This window comes from Aspergillus nomiae (assembly GCF_001204775.2).
Source record: "Aspergillus nomiae NRRL 13137 chromosome Unknown contig00054, whole genome shotgun sequence".
NCBI lineage: Eukaryota > Fungi > Ascomycota > Eurotiomycetes > Eurotiales > Aspergillaceae > Aspergillus > Aspergillus nomiae.
Window position 1 is genome coordinate 69,581 of NW_015378109.1, and position 19,353 is coordinate 88,933.

Here is a 19,353-nt window from a genome sequence, read left to right on the forward strand (position 1 = left end):
AAAAAAAGTATTGTCCTGTATAGATATTTTTCAATCGGGTGTTTTTGCGCCTCACCAATTCCATGTTCGGCTTGAAGCTGTGAAGACTGGAGGCTTCCATTGTAAACGAGCAGGGTCAATTTTGCGAGACCCTTTGATTTTCTCTTTCTCGAGGCGCTTATTGTGTTGTTCAACGACTTGGTCTGTGAGGACAATAACCCAGTTTCCTTTCTATAACAACTAGTTAGCCATTTTTTCCCGAACATACGGGGTGAAGGGTAGGACCTAGTAACGTACGTGGTATCTAAGCATGTTGAACACGACCAGTGTCTCATGGACATCCTTCTCGGTCATCGATGTTAGCACAGCAAGCTCGTTCTCACTCATGGACTCTCGGCCCGGCTCTATGAGTAATTCCACGAGTGTTTCTCGCCAGTATTGCCGGTAACTTAGCAAACCCAGGTCACTGAGGGGCTTTTCTGGCGAGCCGAGCTTTCCTTCGCGCTTGCTGAGCTCATAGCTAAAGGAAATAAGCAGTCGTCCGTAGCCGAGACGCTGGTATTGCGGCAAAGTCAAGATACAAGCAAGGTTATAGCCTTCTGCGGAATCTTTTTCTTTGGAGAAATAGCCCACCAGATGGCAACCGGTCTCATCCCGAGTGGCCATGCAGTAGAATAGGAAAGGGTCGACGTCGTAGTAGAGTGTTTTATGGTCAAGGAAGAGCTTGCTAAGAAGGCAAAGGTTGCGGCACCAGGTGCGCTGGCGTCGACCGTCCACTTCAAAAAATGAAATATGGTCATCTCGGTAGATCTCGTTTCCAGGTGGGTGCACAAGGGTACATTTCGCACGGTGGCGCTCGAAAGCGCGTTTATTGTCGAAATAACTCAAGCAAAACTCATCAATGTAGACCATGTCGACATCTGAAAACGATGCAGGATAAGGAGAGAAGTACCAGGGCTCAATGTCAAACTTGCCCATTTGTAGACGATTCAAGTTACGCACGCGATGAATTTCCGTAGGGTTTTGGGTCATACTCCCGCTGGTACGCAATCGTTCGATTTCCTCTTCGCGTGACATTTTACCTTGTTCGTGCTCTTCCTTGGTATCCGTGAAGCTGACGCCAATCATATCAACATCATCGGATTCGGGCTTAGGGGTCACATCTGCAGAAATGGCTTCCGAATCTAGGATTGACAAATTTGCAGGCGTCTCATCACGGTTTTCTTTCCCGCCTGCCTTAGACGGACGCTGTGCTTTGCCAACATTGGTATTCTTGCCCGTCAAAAGATCTGGGGTCGCCGAAACCTCGCGGCTTCCAGCTCTTGCACGCTTCTGAGCATTCTTGCTTGGTGCTTTGTTACCAGGACCTGCTTTCTTCTTCTCTGGTTTCTCAGGCTGTGGCCATTCAACCTCGTGAGATAAATCAATCCTCGTGGAATCAATCCACTCTATAATCGTGTCAGTATGATTTTGCAATATAGATATTGATGCCAAACTTACCGTCGAGACGCTTATTGAAATCGACGTAATGGACACTAAATTTGATTAGTACTTTTGTGTAGACACATTTCATACCTATCCGAAACGTACTAAAAGCTTGGGCCATCTTTGCGCTGTCTAATAGACAAGATCTCGGCTTTTCTCAATTCTCCATCCTACGATATTATATCAGTATATAGTTCAATATATGCGTTAATCACGTGATTATATAAAAATTGAAGGAGTTGAATAGCTGCTAACCTTCTGAACCATAGCCTTAACACCGATCCTATCATTCTGATTAGTTGATGCGACCGATGAAATAGATACCGAAGACACTATAACTAATTTCTTCAGGTGTATTCAGCGACATACCGAATGGTGTTGAGGGTGGCGAAACCCTTCTCAACGGGGTCCGGCGTCGCGGTTGCCTCCCCATGGGAATCTCTGACGCCCATCGCGTTGGGGGAGTAATTTTCGATCGGTCTAGCGGGTTTGTACAGATGGAAATATAATCGTGGAGGGAATATGCGATGCAAACGAAGGGGAACGATATTGGAGGGGATGGAGGATTGTCCGTTGCGATGCTCGGAAGAGACCGCCTTTGAGGTTGTTTGCCTTAGGTTCCCATCCGTGGTCATCTTGTTATCCGTTTTGGGTAGCCCCTACAACCCGACAGTGACAGTCATACTAGTAGTCATTGTTTCCAGTTAAGCATGCAAATGCTGCCTTTACATTTCGTTTCGTTTGTGTTGAGTATCCCCTTAATAAACAGGCTTGCGCTAACAATAGAGCTACCGCAAGAGAAAAAAGACAGTATGAAAACACATTCCAGTAAAACCCGATAGACACGCCATGTATGAAGACTTGCAGCAAATGTGGAAGAAGGCAAAATTGGATTACATTTTGAAGTACAGATTCAGGTACTGACCTCTCAGTTTCAGCGTTAATGCCATCCATTAACCATCCCCCCTGTCCCTGCAATGAGCTCATCAAGCTCCTCTTTTCGGGTCCGGTATACTTCTTGAGCTTCACGCTCTCTTCTCATGACAAAAGCCACATCGTCCCGCAGCTTCTCTAGCCTCGTGGAAATCGCTGCCTCCTCAGAAATCTGTAGGTTACGGAACGCATCTAGCTCATCCTTTGACTTCTCCAAAGCGGCGCTGGCTTCAAGTATCTTACTCCGTAGCATTTTCGCCCGGTTTTGATATCCGCCGTAATGCAGCGCAAGCTTCTTCTCGAGTTTATTTCCTCTCTCGGCTGTGGCAAGAAGAGAGACTTGCACATTGTCAAAAACACTAATCATACGTTGCTCTTGTTGGTACTCGTCCTCTCCGTCATCGGCATAATTGGAGAGACCTGGAAGAGCCTTCGAATGTGCAGTTGTCCACTGAGCATCGAAGTCCTCTGTCCACTCTGGTTTCTTTTCCTCAGAATTTGCTTCGGTGGCAATAGCAATGCGAGCTGCTTCTATCAACGCGTCATCAATCCGTTCCGCTTTCCGAGATTTGCCCTCTACCTTAGCACCAGGAACAGGGAATTTTCGAGCATCGTGGGCAATAAGCAAAGCAGCCTCTTTGGAGATCATGCTGGCAATCGGATCCGTCACTTGTGACGCACGTTCAACCAGCGCGTCTATATCTAGAACACTTGGACGGGGGAGTGATCGCTGATAGACTTGTGATTGACGCTTTAATTCAGCCTGAGCTGCCTTCTCTCGCGCCTCTCTTTCCCTCCTATCTCGCTCTGCCATGTCCTCTTCCACATACTCCTCGCTGACGGTTGGCTCTGCAGACTCTGAAGGAAGTTCCTCCAGTTCCCATTCGGTTTCTTTTGGTTTTGGCAGCGCGGAAAGCTTGCTGCGGATGCTTTGGCGCATAAAATTCTCGTGCATCTTGATCTCCTTCGGAGTGCTCCCAACAAGCTGTCCCCCTTCCATCTGATTCAAGGAGAAATGGTCACGGGGGGTTCGCAAAGGAGTCGCTCCCGGACCAACACCTCCTCGCATAGGTGTCGCACTGACACCACCATTGGCCTGTCGGAAAGGCGTGGCCATAGGGTTCGGTGTGACAATCTCCTGGCGCCGTGGTGCAATACCATCAAAGCCAGTAGAAGATCCTCCCTCGTGCAAAGGTGTGTTCTCGCCTCCCAACAATGACGACTGGGTTTCAGTAAGGGCTCTGATGTTCTTAATCTCATTGGCGATATGATCTTCCTCCGGCGCAGCGCGAGGGGTCCTGATCGGTGTCCCGCCAACAATTGCCGAATAATTTCCAAGCAAGCCTCGTGTCATTTCTTCATCACCAGCCATCTTGCTGGCCTTATCACCTGCCATACCCATCTTGATGATATCCTCCATCTCACTTTCACTGACCTGAGGGCTTGGTAGGACAAGAGCTCTTCTTTTGCTACTCTGCTCCGCCTCGCGGATCTTCTGCATTTGACCAGCCCTTGCTGCTGCTGCAGAAGCAGCAGAGTTGCTGTTCTTATCATTTTTCCTCTTCTTGCGCTCCGCCTCCTCGTCTTGGTCTCCTTTGCGCTTGTTGGCAAGCTGTTGCTTACGGGGGTCGAACATTTCGCGCTGCCTCTCATTCCTGGCTTCTTCCTCCATTGTATCGTAGAAACCGGGGGCTGCCGGCTTTTCGAATGGGATATCGGCATTGTAATCCATCTCACCCTTCTTCCGGGTGACAACCTTGATGTTGATACCAGCATTCTTAAGTTCACGACGCTTCTGAAGCACAGCAAGTCTCCGAGATTCTTCCAGTTGTCGTTCTCTAGCCTTTCTCTTTGCTTTCTTTCCTTGTGTGTTCGCCAGACGAGCTCTAGCTTCACTCAGCATCTCCTTCTCATCTTCGTCAAGGTCAATTGTATCTGGGCGAGCGGGCTTCGATTCGGGGTCGGGATCTAATTCGCCGGGGCTAGTTAAAGTTAGCGAAAAGAAACCCATAACATAAGTATATATTAGCATACCGTAACCGTCTCACATCGTCTGCACTTGGTGCAGCGGTCTCCCCACCCTCAGGACCGCCTAGACCAAGCTCATCGTTTTCACGTGCTTCCGCCTCGTCCAACAATTTCTGGTAGCGCTCGAGGCATTGAGTAGCTGTGCGTCCAACAATCGGTGCAATAGTACGCCACTGAGTGGGCATCAACTTGGCCAAATGTAGTAGCTTCTCATCCTCCTCCCTCGACCACTCGACCTTCCGGATGCCGGGATCCAGCCACTCCACCCATCGAGCCTTGCATTGCTTGGGGGTTTTTCTAGCTAGCAGCGAGGATACTCGCGCCCACTGGTTGAGACCATACTTGGACACCTGTAGTATGACAATTATTAGTGACCGTCCGATCGCAACACGGCATTCTTTCTTGTATTCGTCTCGCGCGCATATTAACTTACCGCCGCTCGAAGCACCTCATCTTCGATATTTGTCCTAAATAAATGTGAGACTTTGATCACTAAGCATATCGCAAGTCGCAAGAGCTCTTACCAGACACCTCCTTTGACCACCGGCATGGCTGTTGAAATTCAGCAGCCGTCTTCAGACCAATCAGGCCCAATAGAAGTATCGGTATGCGAGATTAGAAATAATGGCTTGAACTGAGCCCCCAGGGCTAGTGGCTAGAGTAATCAGTGCCGATGATAAACCGACGTGGGCGAAAAGCACGTCGCTGAGAAGTCAGTCTTGAATAGCGTTCAACTTGCCCGCGATAGCCGCGAAGAGCTTTAGCGCGGCAGACGCACTAGCATGTAATTTAATCGCCCCGCGATACGGTATTAGGTAAGCGGGTCCAGATTTTTGGTCGCAAATAATTCCGATTATCTACTAGCGCTAAAGAAAAAAGGGAAAGAAAAAGACTCCCACCTTACAGTTCAATATTGCAATCCAGCTGGTAAGGTTTACAACATGTCTCCTTCCACAGATGCTCCCAAACAATTTAGCCAACCTTCCCGTAAGGGCAAAAAGGCGTGGCGTAAGAATGTGGATGTGACGGAGGTTCAAGAAGGTCTCCGGTTGTTGAAAGATGAGGAGATTAAAGGGTAAATATGACCCTAATCTCTTTCCCTCAATGTTCCTAAAAGCTGATTCCATATTACAGTGGTGTCCTGGCAGAGAAGCCGTCTGAAGAGCTGTTCACCTTCGATACCACGGGTTCAACAGAAATTCGCAAAGCATTCGAGAAACAGCACAAGCCGTTGAAATCAGAAGAAATCATTGCTCAGCGGTCGGTCATCCCAGCAGTAGACACTCGCAAACGCAACAACTCCAAAGTGACAGATGGTGTTCTCGAACCGAAGACTAAGAAACACAAGAGCGACTGGGTTACCCGCAAGGATTGGCTACGCTTAAAACAGGTCGCTAAAGAGGGCAAGCCCACCAAAAAGGTCGCGGAAGGTGAATTCTATGATCCATGGGCGGATGCTGAAGACCCAACACCTGTGGAGGATCCACAATTTGATTTCCTGGAGAAGCCGAAGCCGAAGGTTGCGCCTGTAACGCTAAAGGAATCCCCGATTTCACTTGCTGCAAATGGAAAAGCGATTCCTGCTGTCCGCACACCGAACGCTGGCACAAGTTATAATCCCACCTTTGAGGACTGGGATAGTCTTCTACAGGAACAAGGAGCCAAGGAGGTAGAGGCAGAGAAAAAACGCCTGGAGGAGGAACGTAAGGAAGAAGAAAGACAGCGTCTGATTGCCGAGGCCAAGGATGACGACGGCGAGGTTAAGTCGGACGATGAAAGTGCCTGGGAAGGTTTTGAAAGCGAGTACGAGACCCCGGATTGGCTGAAGAAGAAGCGTCCAGAGAGAAAGACGAAAGCGCAAAGAAACAAGATCAACCGACGTAAGGAGGCTGAGAGGCAAGCAAAATGGGAGGCACAGATGAAGAAAAAGGAAGACCAGGTTGAGCTGGCAAAATCTCTTGCGGAGAAATTGGAACAGCAGGCGCTTGAGCGCGCCGAGTCGTCCGACTCTGAGGGAGAAGGTGATGATACTGTTTTGCGGCGAAAGCCCTTGGGTGGAAGGACATAGTATGTTTCCCCAGTCCTACTTGTATCTTATTTATTTACTGACCTCAAACCAGTGCACCCGACCAAAAGTTGGAGGTTGTCCTACCAGACGAGCTGCAGGACTCACTGCGCTTGCTTAAGCCAGAGGGAAATCTGCTCGATGACCGATTCCGGACGTAATCGTTCAAGGAAAGTTGGAATCTCGAAAGCCGGTTTCACAACCCAAGAAGGCAAAGAGAAAGTTGACGGAGAAATGGGGTTACAAGGATTTCAAGGTTCCAGGCCTGTAAATAGATTCCCTTTTTGTTGTCATGGTGATTTCTTTTCACATAGACTTCTATTGTATAATGAGGCGTTGTTGGATATAAAAAGTTCTTATGCTTTCCAATACCCCGCATCGGACAGTAAAGCTCCTTATATTGTATAAACTGAAGTTTTTCTATAGTTATTGAAATGATCCATCTCTATAATCCCTGTCACAAGGCAGTAAATAAAGGCCTACTCCGTATAAGCTCAGTACATGTACGGAAGCTGTGGCCAGCTAGGTAAAAGCACAGAGGAATGGAAGTGTTCGAGACTCCCGAGTGGGCCGTCTGAAATTTTAACTTTAGCGCAATTTATCGGATTTATCGTCGATTCTAGAAAGCTGCTCCTGCGCATCAAATATCTTTCTTGTCTCTTCACATCGCATATCCAGAATCAGAACACAATGCAATAAGATCCACCTGACCATTGGAATGGACGTTAAAAACCTTTCCAGCAATTGGAAGAAACTCCAGGAGACGCTGAAACAGAATCCCACGTCCAGCTCTACAAAACGCAAGACATCTGATCGGGAAGGCCAAAATGGTGTGTTAAAGAAGCGAAAAACGGAGACAGTCGAAGGGAAAACCAAACTTGAACAATCTCGTGTATCGAAAAAGAGGAAGAGAATGGCCGACAGCGCTGCTGATGGAGGCAAGGATGTCGTCCAGGAAACCGCTGTGAAATCCATCTCCCGGAAGAATTCTACCGCCTCGATTGCGCCGCGACCTGAAGTGAAGATTGCAAAGGTCAATGAGGGCCGGTCACCGACGTCAGTATCTCTGCTGTCTTCCTGCCACATCTCATGTTTCAAGTCTTTGCTAATCCTGTGCTAGTGCTGAACTAGGTAAATATGTTGCGATGGACTGTGAGATGGTGGGAGTCGGCCCTAACCCCGATAACGACTCGGCCCTTGCGCGTGTCAGTATCGTCAACTTCAACGGTGAACAAGTGTATGACTCCTTTGTACGTCCGAAAGAAATGGTCACGGATTGGCGAACGCATGTGAGCGGCATACTCCCAAAGCATATGGTAGAAGCCCGGTCCCTTGAACAAGTTCAAAAAGATGTTGCCGAGCTTATGGATGGGCGAATACTCGTTGGGCATGCCTTGCGGAATGACCTGGATGCACTTCTTCTAAGCCATCCCAAGCGCGACATTAGAGACACTAGCAAACACCCACCATATCGGAAGATTGCCGGGGGCGGTTCTCCCCGTTTGAAAATGTTGGCTTCAGAATTTTTAGGTCTGGATATTCAGAGCGGCGCTCATTCTAGTGTGGAGGATGCAAAAGCTACAATGCTTCTATACCGGCGAGATAAAGATGAATTCGAGAAGGAACACCTGAAGAAATGGCCGGTACGAGTGGTGGTTGAGAAGGAGAATGGAGACGACCAGAAGAAAAAGAAGAAGAAGAAGAAGAAGACGCGCAAGAGGTGATTAAGTTATATCCAAGCTTGTCTATTATACCCAAATTTCATGGCGTTTGAAATCATCCAGTCCGACTATCGTGATTATAGTTTTCCGGGTTGCATACTGTATCTCGAGCAAGCATATAGAATTGAAATCATTATATTACAGGCATTTTGGACTTTGACCTTTATCGATGTATTCTGAAATTGAGATCTGAAAGAACGCAATGCTCATATTACTGATCCGTCGATGCTCTGGGGTCGGAAATTTCCGCTCTAAACGGCATTTAAATCACTTTACGCGGAGAACGCGACGCGTGCTCTAATTTATTCTTATCCATCACCCAGCTCATAGAACAACATCGTGGCTTTACAAGATACTAGCTAACTTCCTTATATTCGGCTCAATTACTTCTTTTTTGCACTAGTCAATTGAAATTTACAATTAAACCCAACATGTTCGCTATCCAACCCCAGCAACAGTCCTCAGGATCAGAAGACGCGAATAGAACAGAGAACGTTACTCCCAATATCCTTCCTTGTCGAATTCATCATGATGGTCCCGTTGGATCCCTGGGCCGCTACTGGAAGCCCGAATCTGATGGAAAAGGTCAGCACTCCCAATAGCATTCGGGTCCCAAAATACTCATTGGCGCAGATTCGAATGTACAAACTGCCTACTTCCGCGGCCGTAAACTGCGAGGCCGACGTGTTCAGATTCCAGAGGGCTATCAAGGTAAACAATCACTTCTGACTGTTGTAAATCCTGCAGGCTTTAACAATCCAACTCAGGGGTTGTTGCGCTGCCAACAGAGCGTGTGATGCCATCGACCCAAAGCAACGCAAACTCTACGATCAGCGAGGAAACAGAACAGGAAGAACCAGTCAAGATCCTGGAGAAGCAAGCTACTTTCGATGAATATGTGGTATGGGGTCATGAACTGACACCTGCGGCGGATGACTCCTTCGTCAAGGGAGTTGAAGAGTGGCTGAAATTAGCTGAAGCGGTGAGTTAATATCTTCTTCTTCTCCTCTCTCTCTGTTTCAGTTTTGTGTGTATGTTTGTGTGTGCGTGTTCGAGGACTAATCTTGAGTAGATGCATTGCCAGTCTGGTGACGAAAAGAAATCCTCATGAACTCGGCGCCTAGATTATCTGTGGACATACTACGCGACGAAACCATCTTGGTACATAAGCGTTTCCTGTTGAGCACGATCTATGTGTTCACAGGATACACTCCCCTAGGGAAATTGCAGCGCGCCTGACAAGATGCGGCCGCACTTTGAGACGTTGGCGAGCTGCTGTGCATTGACATACTCAATTCATCACAGTGAACTATGGTGAATGGTGCTCGATGCATCTATCAGTGGTGAAATACCCGCGATATTGCTTATGAGGTTCATAACGACTTCATTTTGACTAGAAGTATATGCCTCCATCCAATTTCTACGCATATAAACACATACTGGCGGCTGGGTTCCTTGCTTTGCTTTCTCCAGAGTGTGCGGCTTCATTTTATTATGACGTGCTGCCTGGGAGCTACATGCATTGCCCAAAGCGATTGTACTGCTTTTTTCATGTAGACAAATTATAAACCATGCTTTTCAAGATCAAAGCTTGGATTACCCAGTTCAATCCTGACTAGCGCCCTTCTGCTTGAAGAGTTACATAGAGAAGTCAACAACAGTATCGATAACACTGATAACTATTGACCGCCCAACGATTCTGCCGGCACATATTAAAGATACGGGGTAAATTTAGTCGAGGTCAACCTTCAACTTTTTAATACCCCACACAAGAATGCAAGCCAGCAACGACACTAAAGTGGCGCCTGAGGCACTGATCTCAAAATTTGAGATCGAAAGGCTGCTCAGACAAGGTTGGAACCCCTTGAACTATTATAACAGGCTCTTCGCCCAAACCGCTGTTGTCAAGACCTTGGTAACTAAGAAAGTTGTACATAGATCAAAGTGGCCGTCGTATCGCTCTCCTGGGAACAATCGAAGGGAAGCAAGGCATTCTTATAGCTGAACGAGCGGCCTTTGCCACCGAATCCCTCGAGGTATTGAAAGCATTCCACTCAGCAATCACCCGTGTAAACAACCTGGGTGATAATGATATCTACCGCTGGTACCTGGCATCATCAGGTGTAGACAGTGAGGGCCATCAATCTGCTGACCTCAAACTGAACCTTATCTGGCCATGCACCGAGCAGCATATCAAGAAGTACTCCGATCAGGTGCTACGCATGGTAACCGAAACACCTGAAATTTACCGCGACTATATCCGGCCGTATATGAGTGCTAAGCGGGAAGAGGGCCGATTGAACTGGGTATTTAACATTCTTGAGGGCCGAACGGAACAGGAAGATGTTATTCTTCGGGATCAGGGCCACGGTCCCGAGGATGGGTTCCTGATGCTTCCGGATCTTAACTGGGATCGGAAAACGATGGGCTCGTTGCATTTGCTGGCTCTCGTGCAGCGGAGGGATATCTGGAGCTTACGTGATTTGAAAAAGAAACATATCCCTTGGTTGAAGTATCTGCGTCAGCGGTTGCTAGAGGGTACGGCGAATATGTATCCGGATTTGGACCAGGATCAGCTCAAGCTTTACGTGCACTGTAAGTGGCATCATGTAGGCATCTTGAGGGAACAAGAATTGACGGTCATCAGATCAACCGACATATTATCACTTCCACGTTCACATTGTTAATGTCATGCTGGAAGCTGGCGCTACACAGGCGACGGGCAAAGCTTTTGGGCTGGAGAACCTTATTTCCCAATTGGAGACTATCTCTGGCGACGAGGAAGCTAGTATGGCCGATGTCAGCTTGTCTTATTTCCTTGGAGAGGCCAGTGAGTTGTGGACCAATATCTACGAACCGTTGAAACGGGGGGTGAAGCCCTTGCAGAACTAGGACAGCGTTTAGCTATAGACAAGTAGACCATAGACATGGTTATGAACGAGATGAACTTATGACAAAGACCTATTACCACGAAATTATCTGCATGAATTTCTTACAGAGTAACCCAAAATAACAAAATTTGATTGCCTGGCCCATAAGGCCTATATATTGGTAAAGCCATCACATGTCACTACATGGAAGGCGGAAACCCCGATTAGTAGATTTAGCTGAGTGACCCCGCAGACCAATTCTAACCCCTCACTAACATCATTTCACCAACCTACTCCACTTTGGCCTCAGAACCTACCATTTCACCCCTAAACCCCGTGTCAATACATCCGAAAAAAAGAACCGATAAGCAAGATGGCAGACCATGTCGATGTCCCAGAAACTAACAAGGCCTTCGTGCCCCTCGGTATACAATACTCCAATCCAGCGGAGAAGGGAAGAGGACACCAACTGACCCAATGGACGCAGAAAACAACCCAGAAGTGATGTCGCACTTAGTCCACCAACTCGGTCTCCCACCGACCCTAGGATTTACAGACGTATACTCAATCGACGACCCAGACCTCCTAGCCTTCGTCCCCCGTCCTTCGCACGCCCTCCTCCTCGTCTTCCCCGTCTCTAAAACCTACGAGTCATCCCGCGTGTCCGAAGATAGCCAACTCACCGACTACACTGGCTCCGGACCCTCAGAACCGGTCATGTGGTTCAAACAGACGATCCGGAACGCTTGCGGGTTGATCGGATTGCTGCATGCTGTGTCCAATGGAGAGGCTCGGAAACAGGTTCTTCCTGGATCGGATCTTGATGGTCTTTTGCGGGAGGCGGAGCCTCTTGGTCCTGTTGACAGAGCGAATCTCTTATATGAGAGCAAGGCGCTGGAGAGTGCGCATGCTGATGCGGCGAAGTTGGGTGATACTACGGCGCCCCAGGCCGAGGATTCCGTTGACTTGCACTTTGTGGCCTTTGTGAAAGGAATTGATGGAAGGTTGTGGGAGCTGGATGGGAGGAGGAAGGGCCCGTTGGAAAGGGGAAAGTTGGATACGAATGAGGATGCATTGAGCGAGAAAGCGCTTAACTTGGGAGTTAGGAGGTTCTTGAAGACTGAGGCTCAGGGTGGTAACCCGGACTTGAGGTTCAGCTTGGTCAGCTTGGGGCCAGTTTTTGATTAAGGGGCATGTTGCTTTATCTTTTAGTTTGTGTATACATATTCGAATAGGTGTTTGGGAGTTTGCATATGCTGGGTTTGCTCAGGCTCTAGTGGCTCATGTGAAGATATTGGCCAGGTATCTACGGTGGATGTAGTATCAACGTATGTAATGATAGGAGTCACTTACGGCTCTATATCATCTTATGTATAAAAGAGATATCAAGGAATGAACTTGGGTATCTAAATATACGTTATAAACCAATACAGATCAACTCAAGCTCATACCATTTCCGTGAACCCACCATTCCTTCGAGTTGAACTTCAGAGCTTCATCTCCACAGGCCCACCAACCGACAGTCAAATTGCGTGCAAATACCTCCAAAGCGGAATAAGCCGTACGATCTTCCGATATAGAAGGAGAAGCATCGGCAAAGAACACCTTCTCAAAAACCTCCTTTAGATTCGGCTTCCTGGAATGCACGTCTGGAACACCGGCAATGAACCTCCTAGTGATGACGCCATCCCCTCTTTTCCCCGGCGAATTAGCTTGTTGTTGGAGGTGTCTCCTCATTCCTATGATCAGAACTTCATAAGGTTTCCGCCAGAGGCCATCTAGCGGCGTGATAGGATCCCCTTTTGTAGTGGTCTTGATCCAGATCCATTCCTCGCAAACGGAAAGACCTGCGCCTTGGATAGCATCAAAGGCTATTTTCCGCGCTTTTGCTGAGTTGGTAATCCATATGGCTGCGATACAGCTCCGGGTTTGCTGCTCGGTCGGCTTTGGCATCGATGTACGATCATTAGAAGTGTCATAACGGAAGATATGATGACTGTCTTGTAAGTGCACCTTGAGTATATCTCGAATACGCTGGGTCAGTAGATCCCCCTCGAGGTAGTGCTGTGTATGGTAATGTCCGCTGCGTCGCACAGATCTATTCACCCATGGCGGATCCAGGAGGATTAGATCAAATCTCTGGTCTCGAGGGAGACCTGGTATAGGGCCTATGTAGCTGCTGGGCTTTGTGGCCGGCTGTGATATAGGCAGTTTGCAAAGTAAGAAACTCGATAGGGGTGGTATATAGAACGTATGATAATGGTGCTCCGCGCACCTGGTCTCAGTCGAGTCGTTGTGTCTTTCCAATATGCAACCAGCTCTCACCGTTGCATGGTCAGGGGACGTATTTTTGACGACAAGATTGCACAGGCCAGACATGGAATCGAGCAAATTCAATCCAGGTGAGAGGACTAAAGGCGGATTGTCCAGCACTAGGCTTTGAGGCACGCCCTGTAGCTTGGTTGACTTTCCAGGAACGGTTGAACCCGTGTAGTCCTCGACTGGGAATCGGCAGTCATCATTGCTACTGGACTCTTTATTGTTTCGACTTCTTTTCCCTAGGGACACTTTTTCTTCGGGACTACGAGCAGTACAATCCCGTCCAAAGTCATGCGCTAAGGTCCTTCTTTCAAGGCACCACTCATCACCCCTGAGACCCTCCCGAATTTCATGCAGCGCCTCTCTCACTAGAGGTGAAATGGTATCATGATTTTCTCGCTCTGAAACAGGAATCCTTTGTAGGACTTTTGCCCTTGCGGTATCCGTTTTGGGCTCTGTAGATCCAGGGTAGGGATCTCTCAGGGGCGTTGAAGATAAGAGATGCCTTGCACAGACGTGTCTTTTTGAGATGAGCTCTGAAGATTCTGATGGTGGTTCTTGTTGGATTGGTGGAAAATCCTGTGCCAGAGCAATGGATGTGGGAATGTCAAGAAGAAAGACTGTATTCTGAGAGTTTTGATAGAGAATTGAAGATCGAGTCATAACTGATTGCTGATTGTTTTGTGGCTTGGCAACTGCCACTGTTCTTGCGGAACATCGGAAGAGAAGTAGAGATTGTGATGGGAACTTACACGGATCATCTAAGGGCAATGTCTGACCGAATAGTTTCCTAACCCATATATATATTTTCTCCTCAGGCTTAGGCACAGAAAAGAAAAATGGCTAAACGCGTATAAGACTACAGCCACGACAGATAAAATATGAATATGTTGTCTATTTCAGAAAATGTGAATTCCTAACGAGATACAGGCACCGCTGGTCAAACAATTCACAAAAGCTTCGTATCGAGACTATCAAGGAAATTCGTCACATCACCAGCAGTCTAAACCCACCACAAGATTGAGACCACAAGAAATACAGGACTTTGAGTGATAGAAAAACAAGAGCAAAAACAACAAGAACAACGAAAATTCTCCCTGTATCCAACACAACCATGGTCGAAGAAACACGGCTTGAAACTCGGTGGTTCGCACCACTTGATGCTATATTGACAATTGTGACACCACCATGCTCTTTAAAGATGAGATAAAAATGAAAATGAAATAAAATAAAAATCAATAGCACTTTTCCCTCTGTCGTCTCTCCTTTCCCCCTCTTCCAAGACGATCCAGCGTCAGTCTAGGTGAGATAAGGGTCATTTCATACATATAACCATACTACTCTGTATCCGGAAAGTAGCGAAAGATGGAATGAAAAAAATGTTAACTTTATACATAAAGTTGAAACAAAATTGGATTAAAAGGTCATATGCGAACCTCAGCGCTAATAACAGACGATGTTAGCTTCTGTACGGGGCAGTCATTGCTCACATATAGACTTGGAACCACTTACACGTCCACGTCGTCCCCCAGCGGACTGTCCTTGGGCAGGCTGCTGGTAATTAAATTGAGGAGGATACTGATACATCTGAGCCGTGTTCATAACAGGGCTAAACTGCTGGGGACCAAAGCCAGGCTGGTTAAGCATAGAGCCTGGCGGGCTCATCTGTGTAGCTCCAGACAAGGGGGCACCCTGAGCCTGCATGCCCCGAAGGTTGTCCACCGAAGGAGATCCGCCCGGATATCCAAAATTAGCGTTACCCAGGTTCGGATAAATTCCACTAGATGAGACACCGCGAGATTGCGCAGCCAAATAAGCCTGGTACTGCGCCTGTTGAAGTGGCAACAAAGGATCTTGACCAAAGCTAGAGCCATTTATTCCCGAGGCACCATTCAAAGAAGTGATAGTACCTGCAGAGCCCAGACCATTCACCCCATTGATGGCATAGGGGTCAAAAGATGCAACGTTCGACTGCTGATCGACCCGGGCATTATCCAAGTTTTGTGAAAGCATAGCGGGAACGAACTGTCCATTGTACTGCCTGTCCACGGATGACTGAGAAGGATAATTCGAAGGTGCAGGGCGAGAGGCGGGACGCTGCTGTTGTTTCTCTGAGTTATCCCTTCCATGATTATCCCGGCCACCACCACGGGATGAAAGGCCAACCTCATCCATCAGTCGCTTATATCCTTGACTTGGTGTAGCTTTCAGCTTGGTGAGAACCTTCGACACGTTCTTCACAACCTCTGCACGCATGGATTCATCGAAAAATGGCGTTGTCAGAACCTTGAAGATCAAGGTCGCCCCCGATGTTTGATCGCTCAGAATCTTCTCCAAGACCTCATCACCAGGGCTGAAGAAAAGCGCCTTCAATACTATTTCACGGGCATCAGGCTCGTTGCGTTGGTTAATAACTTTAAGAACCGTTAAATAGGCAACCTTATGGGTGCAGAGATGCACCAAGTGCGGCACAAGTCTTGGAGCAAGCACAGTTCGCCGGCGAGGGAAAGTGCAGGTGTCGAGGAACCATGTGAGCAACAGCGCACCGTTTGCATTTGTCGCGAGCTGCACGCTGTGAAGGGAGATCGCGGCGGCAAGCATGCGCTGCTGATCCTTGGTGGCGTGGTGACTTTCAAGGCAAGCTCTCATCGCGCGAGCTCCGAACCGTCCTTGAGCGACCTCCCACATACGACTCAGCATACTCTCGAAAATGAAGTCATTAAACGAAGAGCCAAAGCGAAGACAACATTGTAAAACGTAGTTCCGTATTGATCAAGGAAAAGCGGGACAGTGTACGGGCGGAGCGCCTCTACAATCATGCTCTTCTGATTTGGACTCTGAGCGACGTCAATGATTTTCTGCGCAGCCCAGGTACCATTCTTGTGAACGCCAATCTCAGCAAGGTGTGGTGCAATTTGAACAAGCATTTGCTCTTTGATCGGTTCAGAGCAGAACTCAAAAAGCTTTTGCACTACGGTGTTGCCCAAATAGTCAGAGGCAAGCTCTGCAATCTCCGGTAGCATCGAGATCGCAGTCTCTTCGATTTCCTGGACCGAGCATGCGCCGTTATCAATTCTCTTGCGAATATCGCGAAGACGTGGGGCATCAAACATCCTGGCCTGGCTAGGCTCAGGGATTGGAGGGATCTCGTCTTCAAATGCCTGGTAAGCAATGGCCTGCTGGATGCTGGCAGTTATATTGAGTGTGTCTTCGTCACTAGCACCAAATTCCTTGACGATCTGCACCATCTCTGGCTGGAGTTCAGGAAGGGGAGGTATCTGCGGTACAGCAGCCCCTGAATCAGAGCTTTCCAAGCCATCAGCAGAGCTTGACTTGGCGTTGGGATCAGGGGTGGGGGAGGACTGGATGCCGTTAACCCCAGGAGTCCCGGATGCAGAGGTTCCAGGGACCTTGGCATATCCAATCCGGACCGGGCCTGCGCCAGGAAAGATTTCCGTGCCATTGAGTATCGATTTGGCCTGGACGGCGCTTTCTACGCGCTCGAAATTGACGAATCCACAGTTCTTGTGCGTCAGTACACGGGTGGATTCGATTTTGCCGTATCTGCTAAAGATGGCTGCCAAAGAAGTGATTGTGGTGGAAACTGGAATGCTACCAATCCACAAGGCACGTGTCGGACCATCCTGATTATTCTCATCAACCACATCACCTTGTCGCATGCCCAGATTAGGAGCACCACTTCCGCCCAGATGCATCATCTGCACAGCCTCTGACAATTCATCATATTCTCCACTCTCCGCAATATTCAAGTCAGCGGCGCTAAAACTGTTCTCAAGGCGCGAAGGAGTGGCTAAATAGTTACGAATCGAGGACCGCTGAGGAGGGGCCTCTAAAATACCGGCAGTCCTGGCCCGCGGCCGGTTAACGGAAGCATGGTTAGCAAATGCTTGGACAGCCAAATTGTGTTGATGGATCTGAGCCTGGGTAGCAGCCAGCTGGGCAGCGGTTGCTGCGGCTGAGGGTGTAACAGTACCCGAAGGAATCTGCGAGTAACGGCTCTCGTACTCAAGGTCTTCATCATCCGCATACTTTTCCTTAGCGTTCACAGAGTATGACCGAAACCTATTGTTGTTTTTCATCATAGCTAATTCCGCCAGCAACGGTGGCAGGGTAGACGCTTGCTGCTGCTGATGTTGCTGTTGTTGCTGCTGTTGGAGGAGCATGTCCACAGAGGGTCGCACAAGGCTGGCTCGTGCTTGTTGCGGGGTCTCAGCAAGACCCAGGTAATCCAGCGTCTTAACATCGGTGTCCGTGAGTCCATCTCTTGAAAAGGACGAATGGCTAGGAGAAGTAGGCCCTTCAGAGGACCGAATGCTCGTGAGGGTGGTCGCCCGGTCGCGCCCCGTAGCCCAACTAGTAGAGAACAAGGATGGTCCAAACGGGCTAGATGAGCCAAGGAAGTTTGCCCTCTGTGGCATCGAACCAGCTCGGAGACGCGACAGAGAGCCTGTGCCCCTAGCAGGAGCAGCAGGAGCAGCATGGGCAGCAGTCGCGCCTGTGTCGATTCCTGAAACTCCAGAGGGGCGAAAAGGACTGGTCGACGGCGTGGGACGAGAAGTTTGAGACATAAAAGATTGTTGAAGGCTTGCCTCGTTCAGCGCACCAACCGGTGAAAATCTCGAGGGAACCGTCCCAGCTCTAGCTCTTCGTGCAGGGCTATTGATCGAACCGCTCGAAGTGGGCACTAGGTCAGGGAAACCCTCTTGGCTCGGGGACTCGGGGATGTTTTCGCGAAGCGGGGTAGAATGGCCACTGGTAGGGGGGCCCCAAATACTTGGAGAGACGCCTTCCTCCGCCTGGATTTCTCGAGCTCTAGCAAAGCGGAAGGAGTGAGTTAATGGTATAATTACGGGGAGGCGATATCAGGATGGGTATGCTACCAACCTTTTCGAGTATAGGCGAGCTCCAAGGTCATGAGAGGGGGATCCAGCCCCTAGCCTCGCATTTCCGATTGACCCTGCAGCGCCATTTAAACCGCTTGGTCCAAACGGCGACTTGACGGCGGCGGCAGTGGACAAATCGCTTGGGGAGCTGCGCCCCGTAGATGTCCCGGACATCGGTTGAGTGGTGGGAATATAATTGAGGTTCATATGACCCTCAGGTCTTGAAACAGGCAGCATTATAGATTATGTCCCTCCGCCTTGGAAAAGGCAGGCACCAGAATTCCCAGATTATAATTTTCTTATGAAGCGATAGATGATGTTGAAGGATGAAATCCGGTTCACTCGGAGATGTTCCCGAAAAGAACCATGTGTTGATCGTACAATTTTTCGGCAGCTAGAAGATACCTTGTGGAAAATAAGCACCAATTGACACCCCCGGAGATGTTCATGAACTCACTGCTTGATCCGAGCGCACTCCAGTTACCAGCGTTCAGTGTGTTGGGTCGGTGTGTGAAAGGTGTTCGTAGCGGGGTCAACCGGAGGACTTGGTCAAAATAATACGTAAGCTAGAACAGATGCAATTAACAACCAGAAAGCGGAAAGAGACAATATCAATCTGCGCAGAAATCTGTCCGTTATGCATCGACGCCGACCACCGATAGATGATGATAATCTTGGCTAGTATTCAGATCAATCTGCCACGATCCACCAAGTAATAAGATCTCCGTGATAATAATTATCGCTAGGCGACCAAGGCCCACCCGAAAAGGCCGCAAGGGACACGAGCAAGACGACTAGAATAAATGATCGGGAGAGGGCAGAGGTGGAAGAAAGCAACGGTTCGCAAATGTGCGGATCGAAAGGGCCAAGTTGAGTTGAACGGGTGGCTGGAAAATAAACTGCGCGGCTTCCGGTCAGAATGCGTCAAGAAAGATATAGTGACAGTAAAGAAAAGGACCGAATCAAAACAAATAGAATAAAAGTGAATAATATTCTAATTGAAATAGGAGAGGAAACGAAGAAGAATTATTTTTTGGGGGGGAAGGAAA

At 48.5% G+C, this 19,353-nt stretch overlaps 6 protein-coding genes across 6 annotated transcripts; 3 read left to right on the top strand and 3 right to left on the bottom strand.

Annotated features, from left to right (window-relative positions):
• Window positions 1-51: 51 nt before the first annotated feature.
• Window positions 52-5,035, bottom strand: cef1 (putative cell division control protein (Cdc5); the record flags this gene model as incomplete). Its single annotated transcript, XM_015548585.1, has 10 exons — window positions 4,950-5,035; window positions 4,859-4,892; window positions 4,432-4,775; window positions 2,480-4,379; window positions 1,834-2,123; window positions 1,720-1,747; window positions 1,570-1,634; window positions 1,480-1,514; window positions 277-1,427; window positions 52-210 (listed from the first exon to the last, which is right to left on the bottom strand). The coding sequence occupies exons 1-10, from the start codon at window positions 4,973-4,975 to the stop codon at window positions 52-54; spliced, it is 4,032 nt and encodes a 1,343-aa protein (XP_015409311.1). The 5' UTR covers window positions 4,976-5,035.
• A 331-nt stretch (window positions 5,036-5,366) lies between these two features.
• ANOM_003329 (ribosome biogenesis protein NOP53) lies at window positions 5,367-6,861 on the top strand (the record flags this gene model as incomplete). Its single annotated transcript, XM_015548586.1, has 3 exons — window positions 5,367-5,500; window positions 5,560-6,492; window positions 6,546-6,861. 3 exons carry the CDS (start codon window positions 5,367-5,369, stop codon window positions 6,649-6,651), a joined length of 1,173 nt encoding a protein of 390 aa, XP_015409310.1. The 3' UTR covers window positions 6,652-6,861.
• A 347-nt stretch (window positions 6,862-7,208) lies between these two features.
• rex4 (putative 3'-5' exonuclease) lies at window positions 7,209-9,322 on the top strand (the record flags this gene model as incomplete). The annotated part of the gene is made up of 6 exons (XM_015548587.1): window positions 7,209-7,546; window positions 7,611-8,210; window positions 8,615-8,796; window positions 8,845-8,922; window positions 8,979-9,193; window positions 9,284-9,322. 6 exons carry the CDS (start codon window positions 7,209-7,211, stop codon window positions 9,320-9,322), a joined length of 1,452 nt encoding a protein of 483 aa, XP_015409295.1.
• Window positions 9,323-9,985: 663 nt separating this feature from the next.
• ANOM_003331 (putative mRNA decapping hydrolase) lies at window positions 9,986-12,269 on the top strand (the record flags this gene model as incomplete). The annotated part of the gene is made up of 4 exons (XM_015548588.1): window positions 9,986-10,064; window positions 10,150-10,806; window positions 10,859-11,041; window positions 11,569-12,269. 4 exons carry the CDS (start codon window positions 9,986-9,988, stop codon window positions 12,267-12,269), a joined length of 1,620 nt encoding a protein of 539 aa, XP_015409296.1.
• Window positions 12,270-12,515: 246 nt separating this feature from the next.
• ANOM_003332 (MT-A70 family) lies at window positions 12,516-14,063 on the bottom strand (the record flags this gene model as incomplete). The annotated part of the gene is made up of 1 exon (XM_015548589.1): window positions 12,516-14,063. The coding sequence occupies one exon, from the start codon at window positions 14,061-14,063 to the stop codon at window positions 12,516-12,518; it is 1,548 nt and encodes a 515-aa protein (XP_015409297.1).
• Window positions 14,064-15,083: 1,020 nt separating this feature from the next.
• On the bottom strand, window positions 15,084-18,551 carry ANOM_003333 (putative RNA binding protein Jsn1; the record flags this gene model as incomplete). Its single annotated transcript, XM_015548590.1, has 3 exons — window positions 18,306-18,551; window positions 16,158-18,233; window positions 15,084-16,101 (listed from the first exon to the last, which is right to left on the bottom strand). Coding segments are annotated over exons 1-3 (3,330 nt in total), but the record flags the coding sequence as incomplete, so codon positions are not given.
• Window positions 18,552-19,353: the final 802 nt, after the last annotated feature.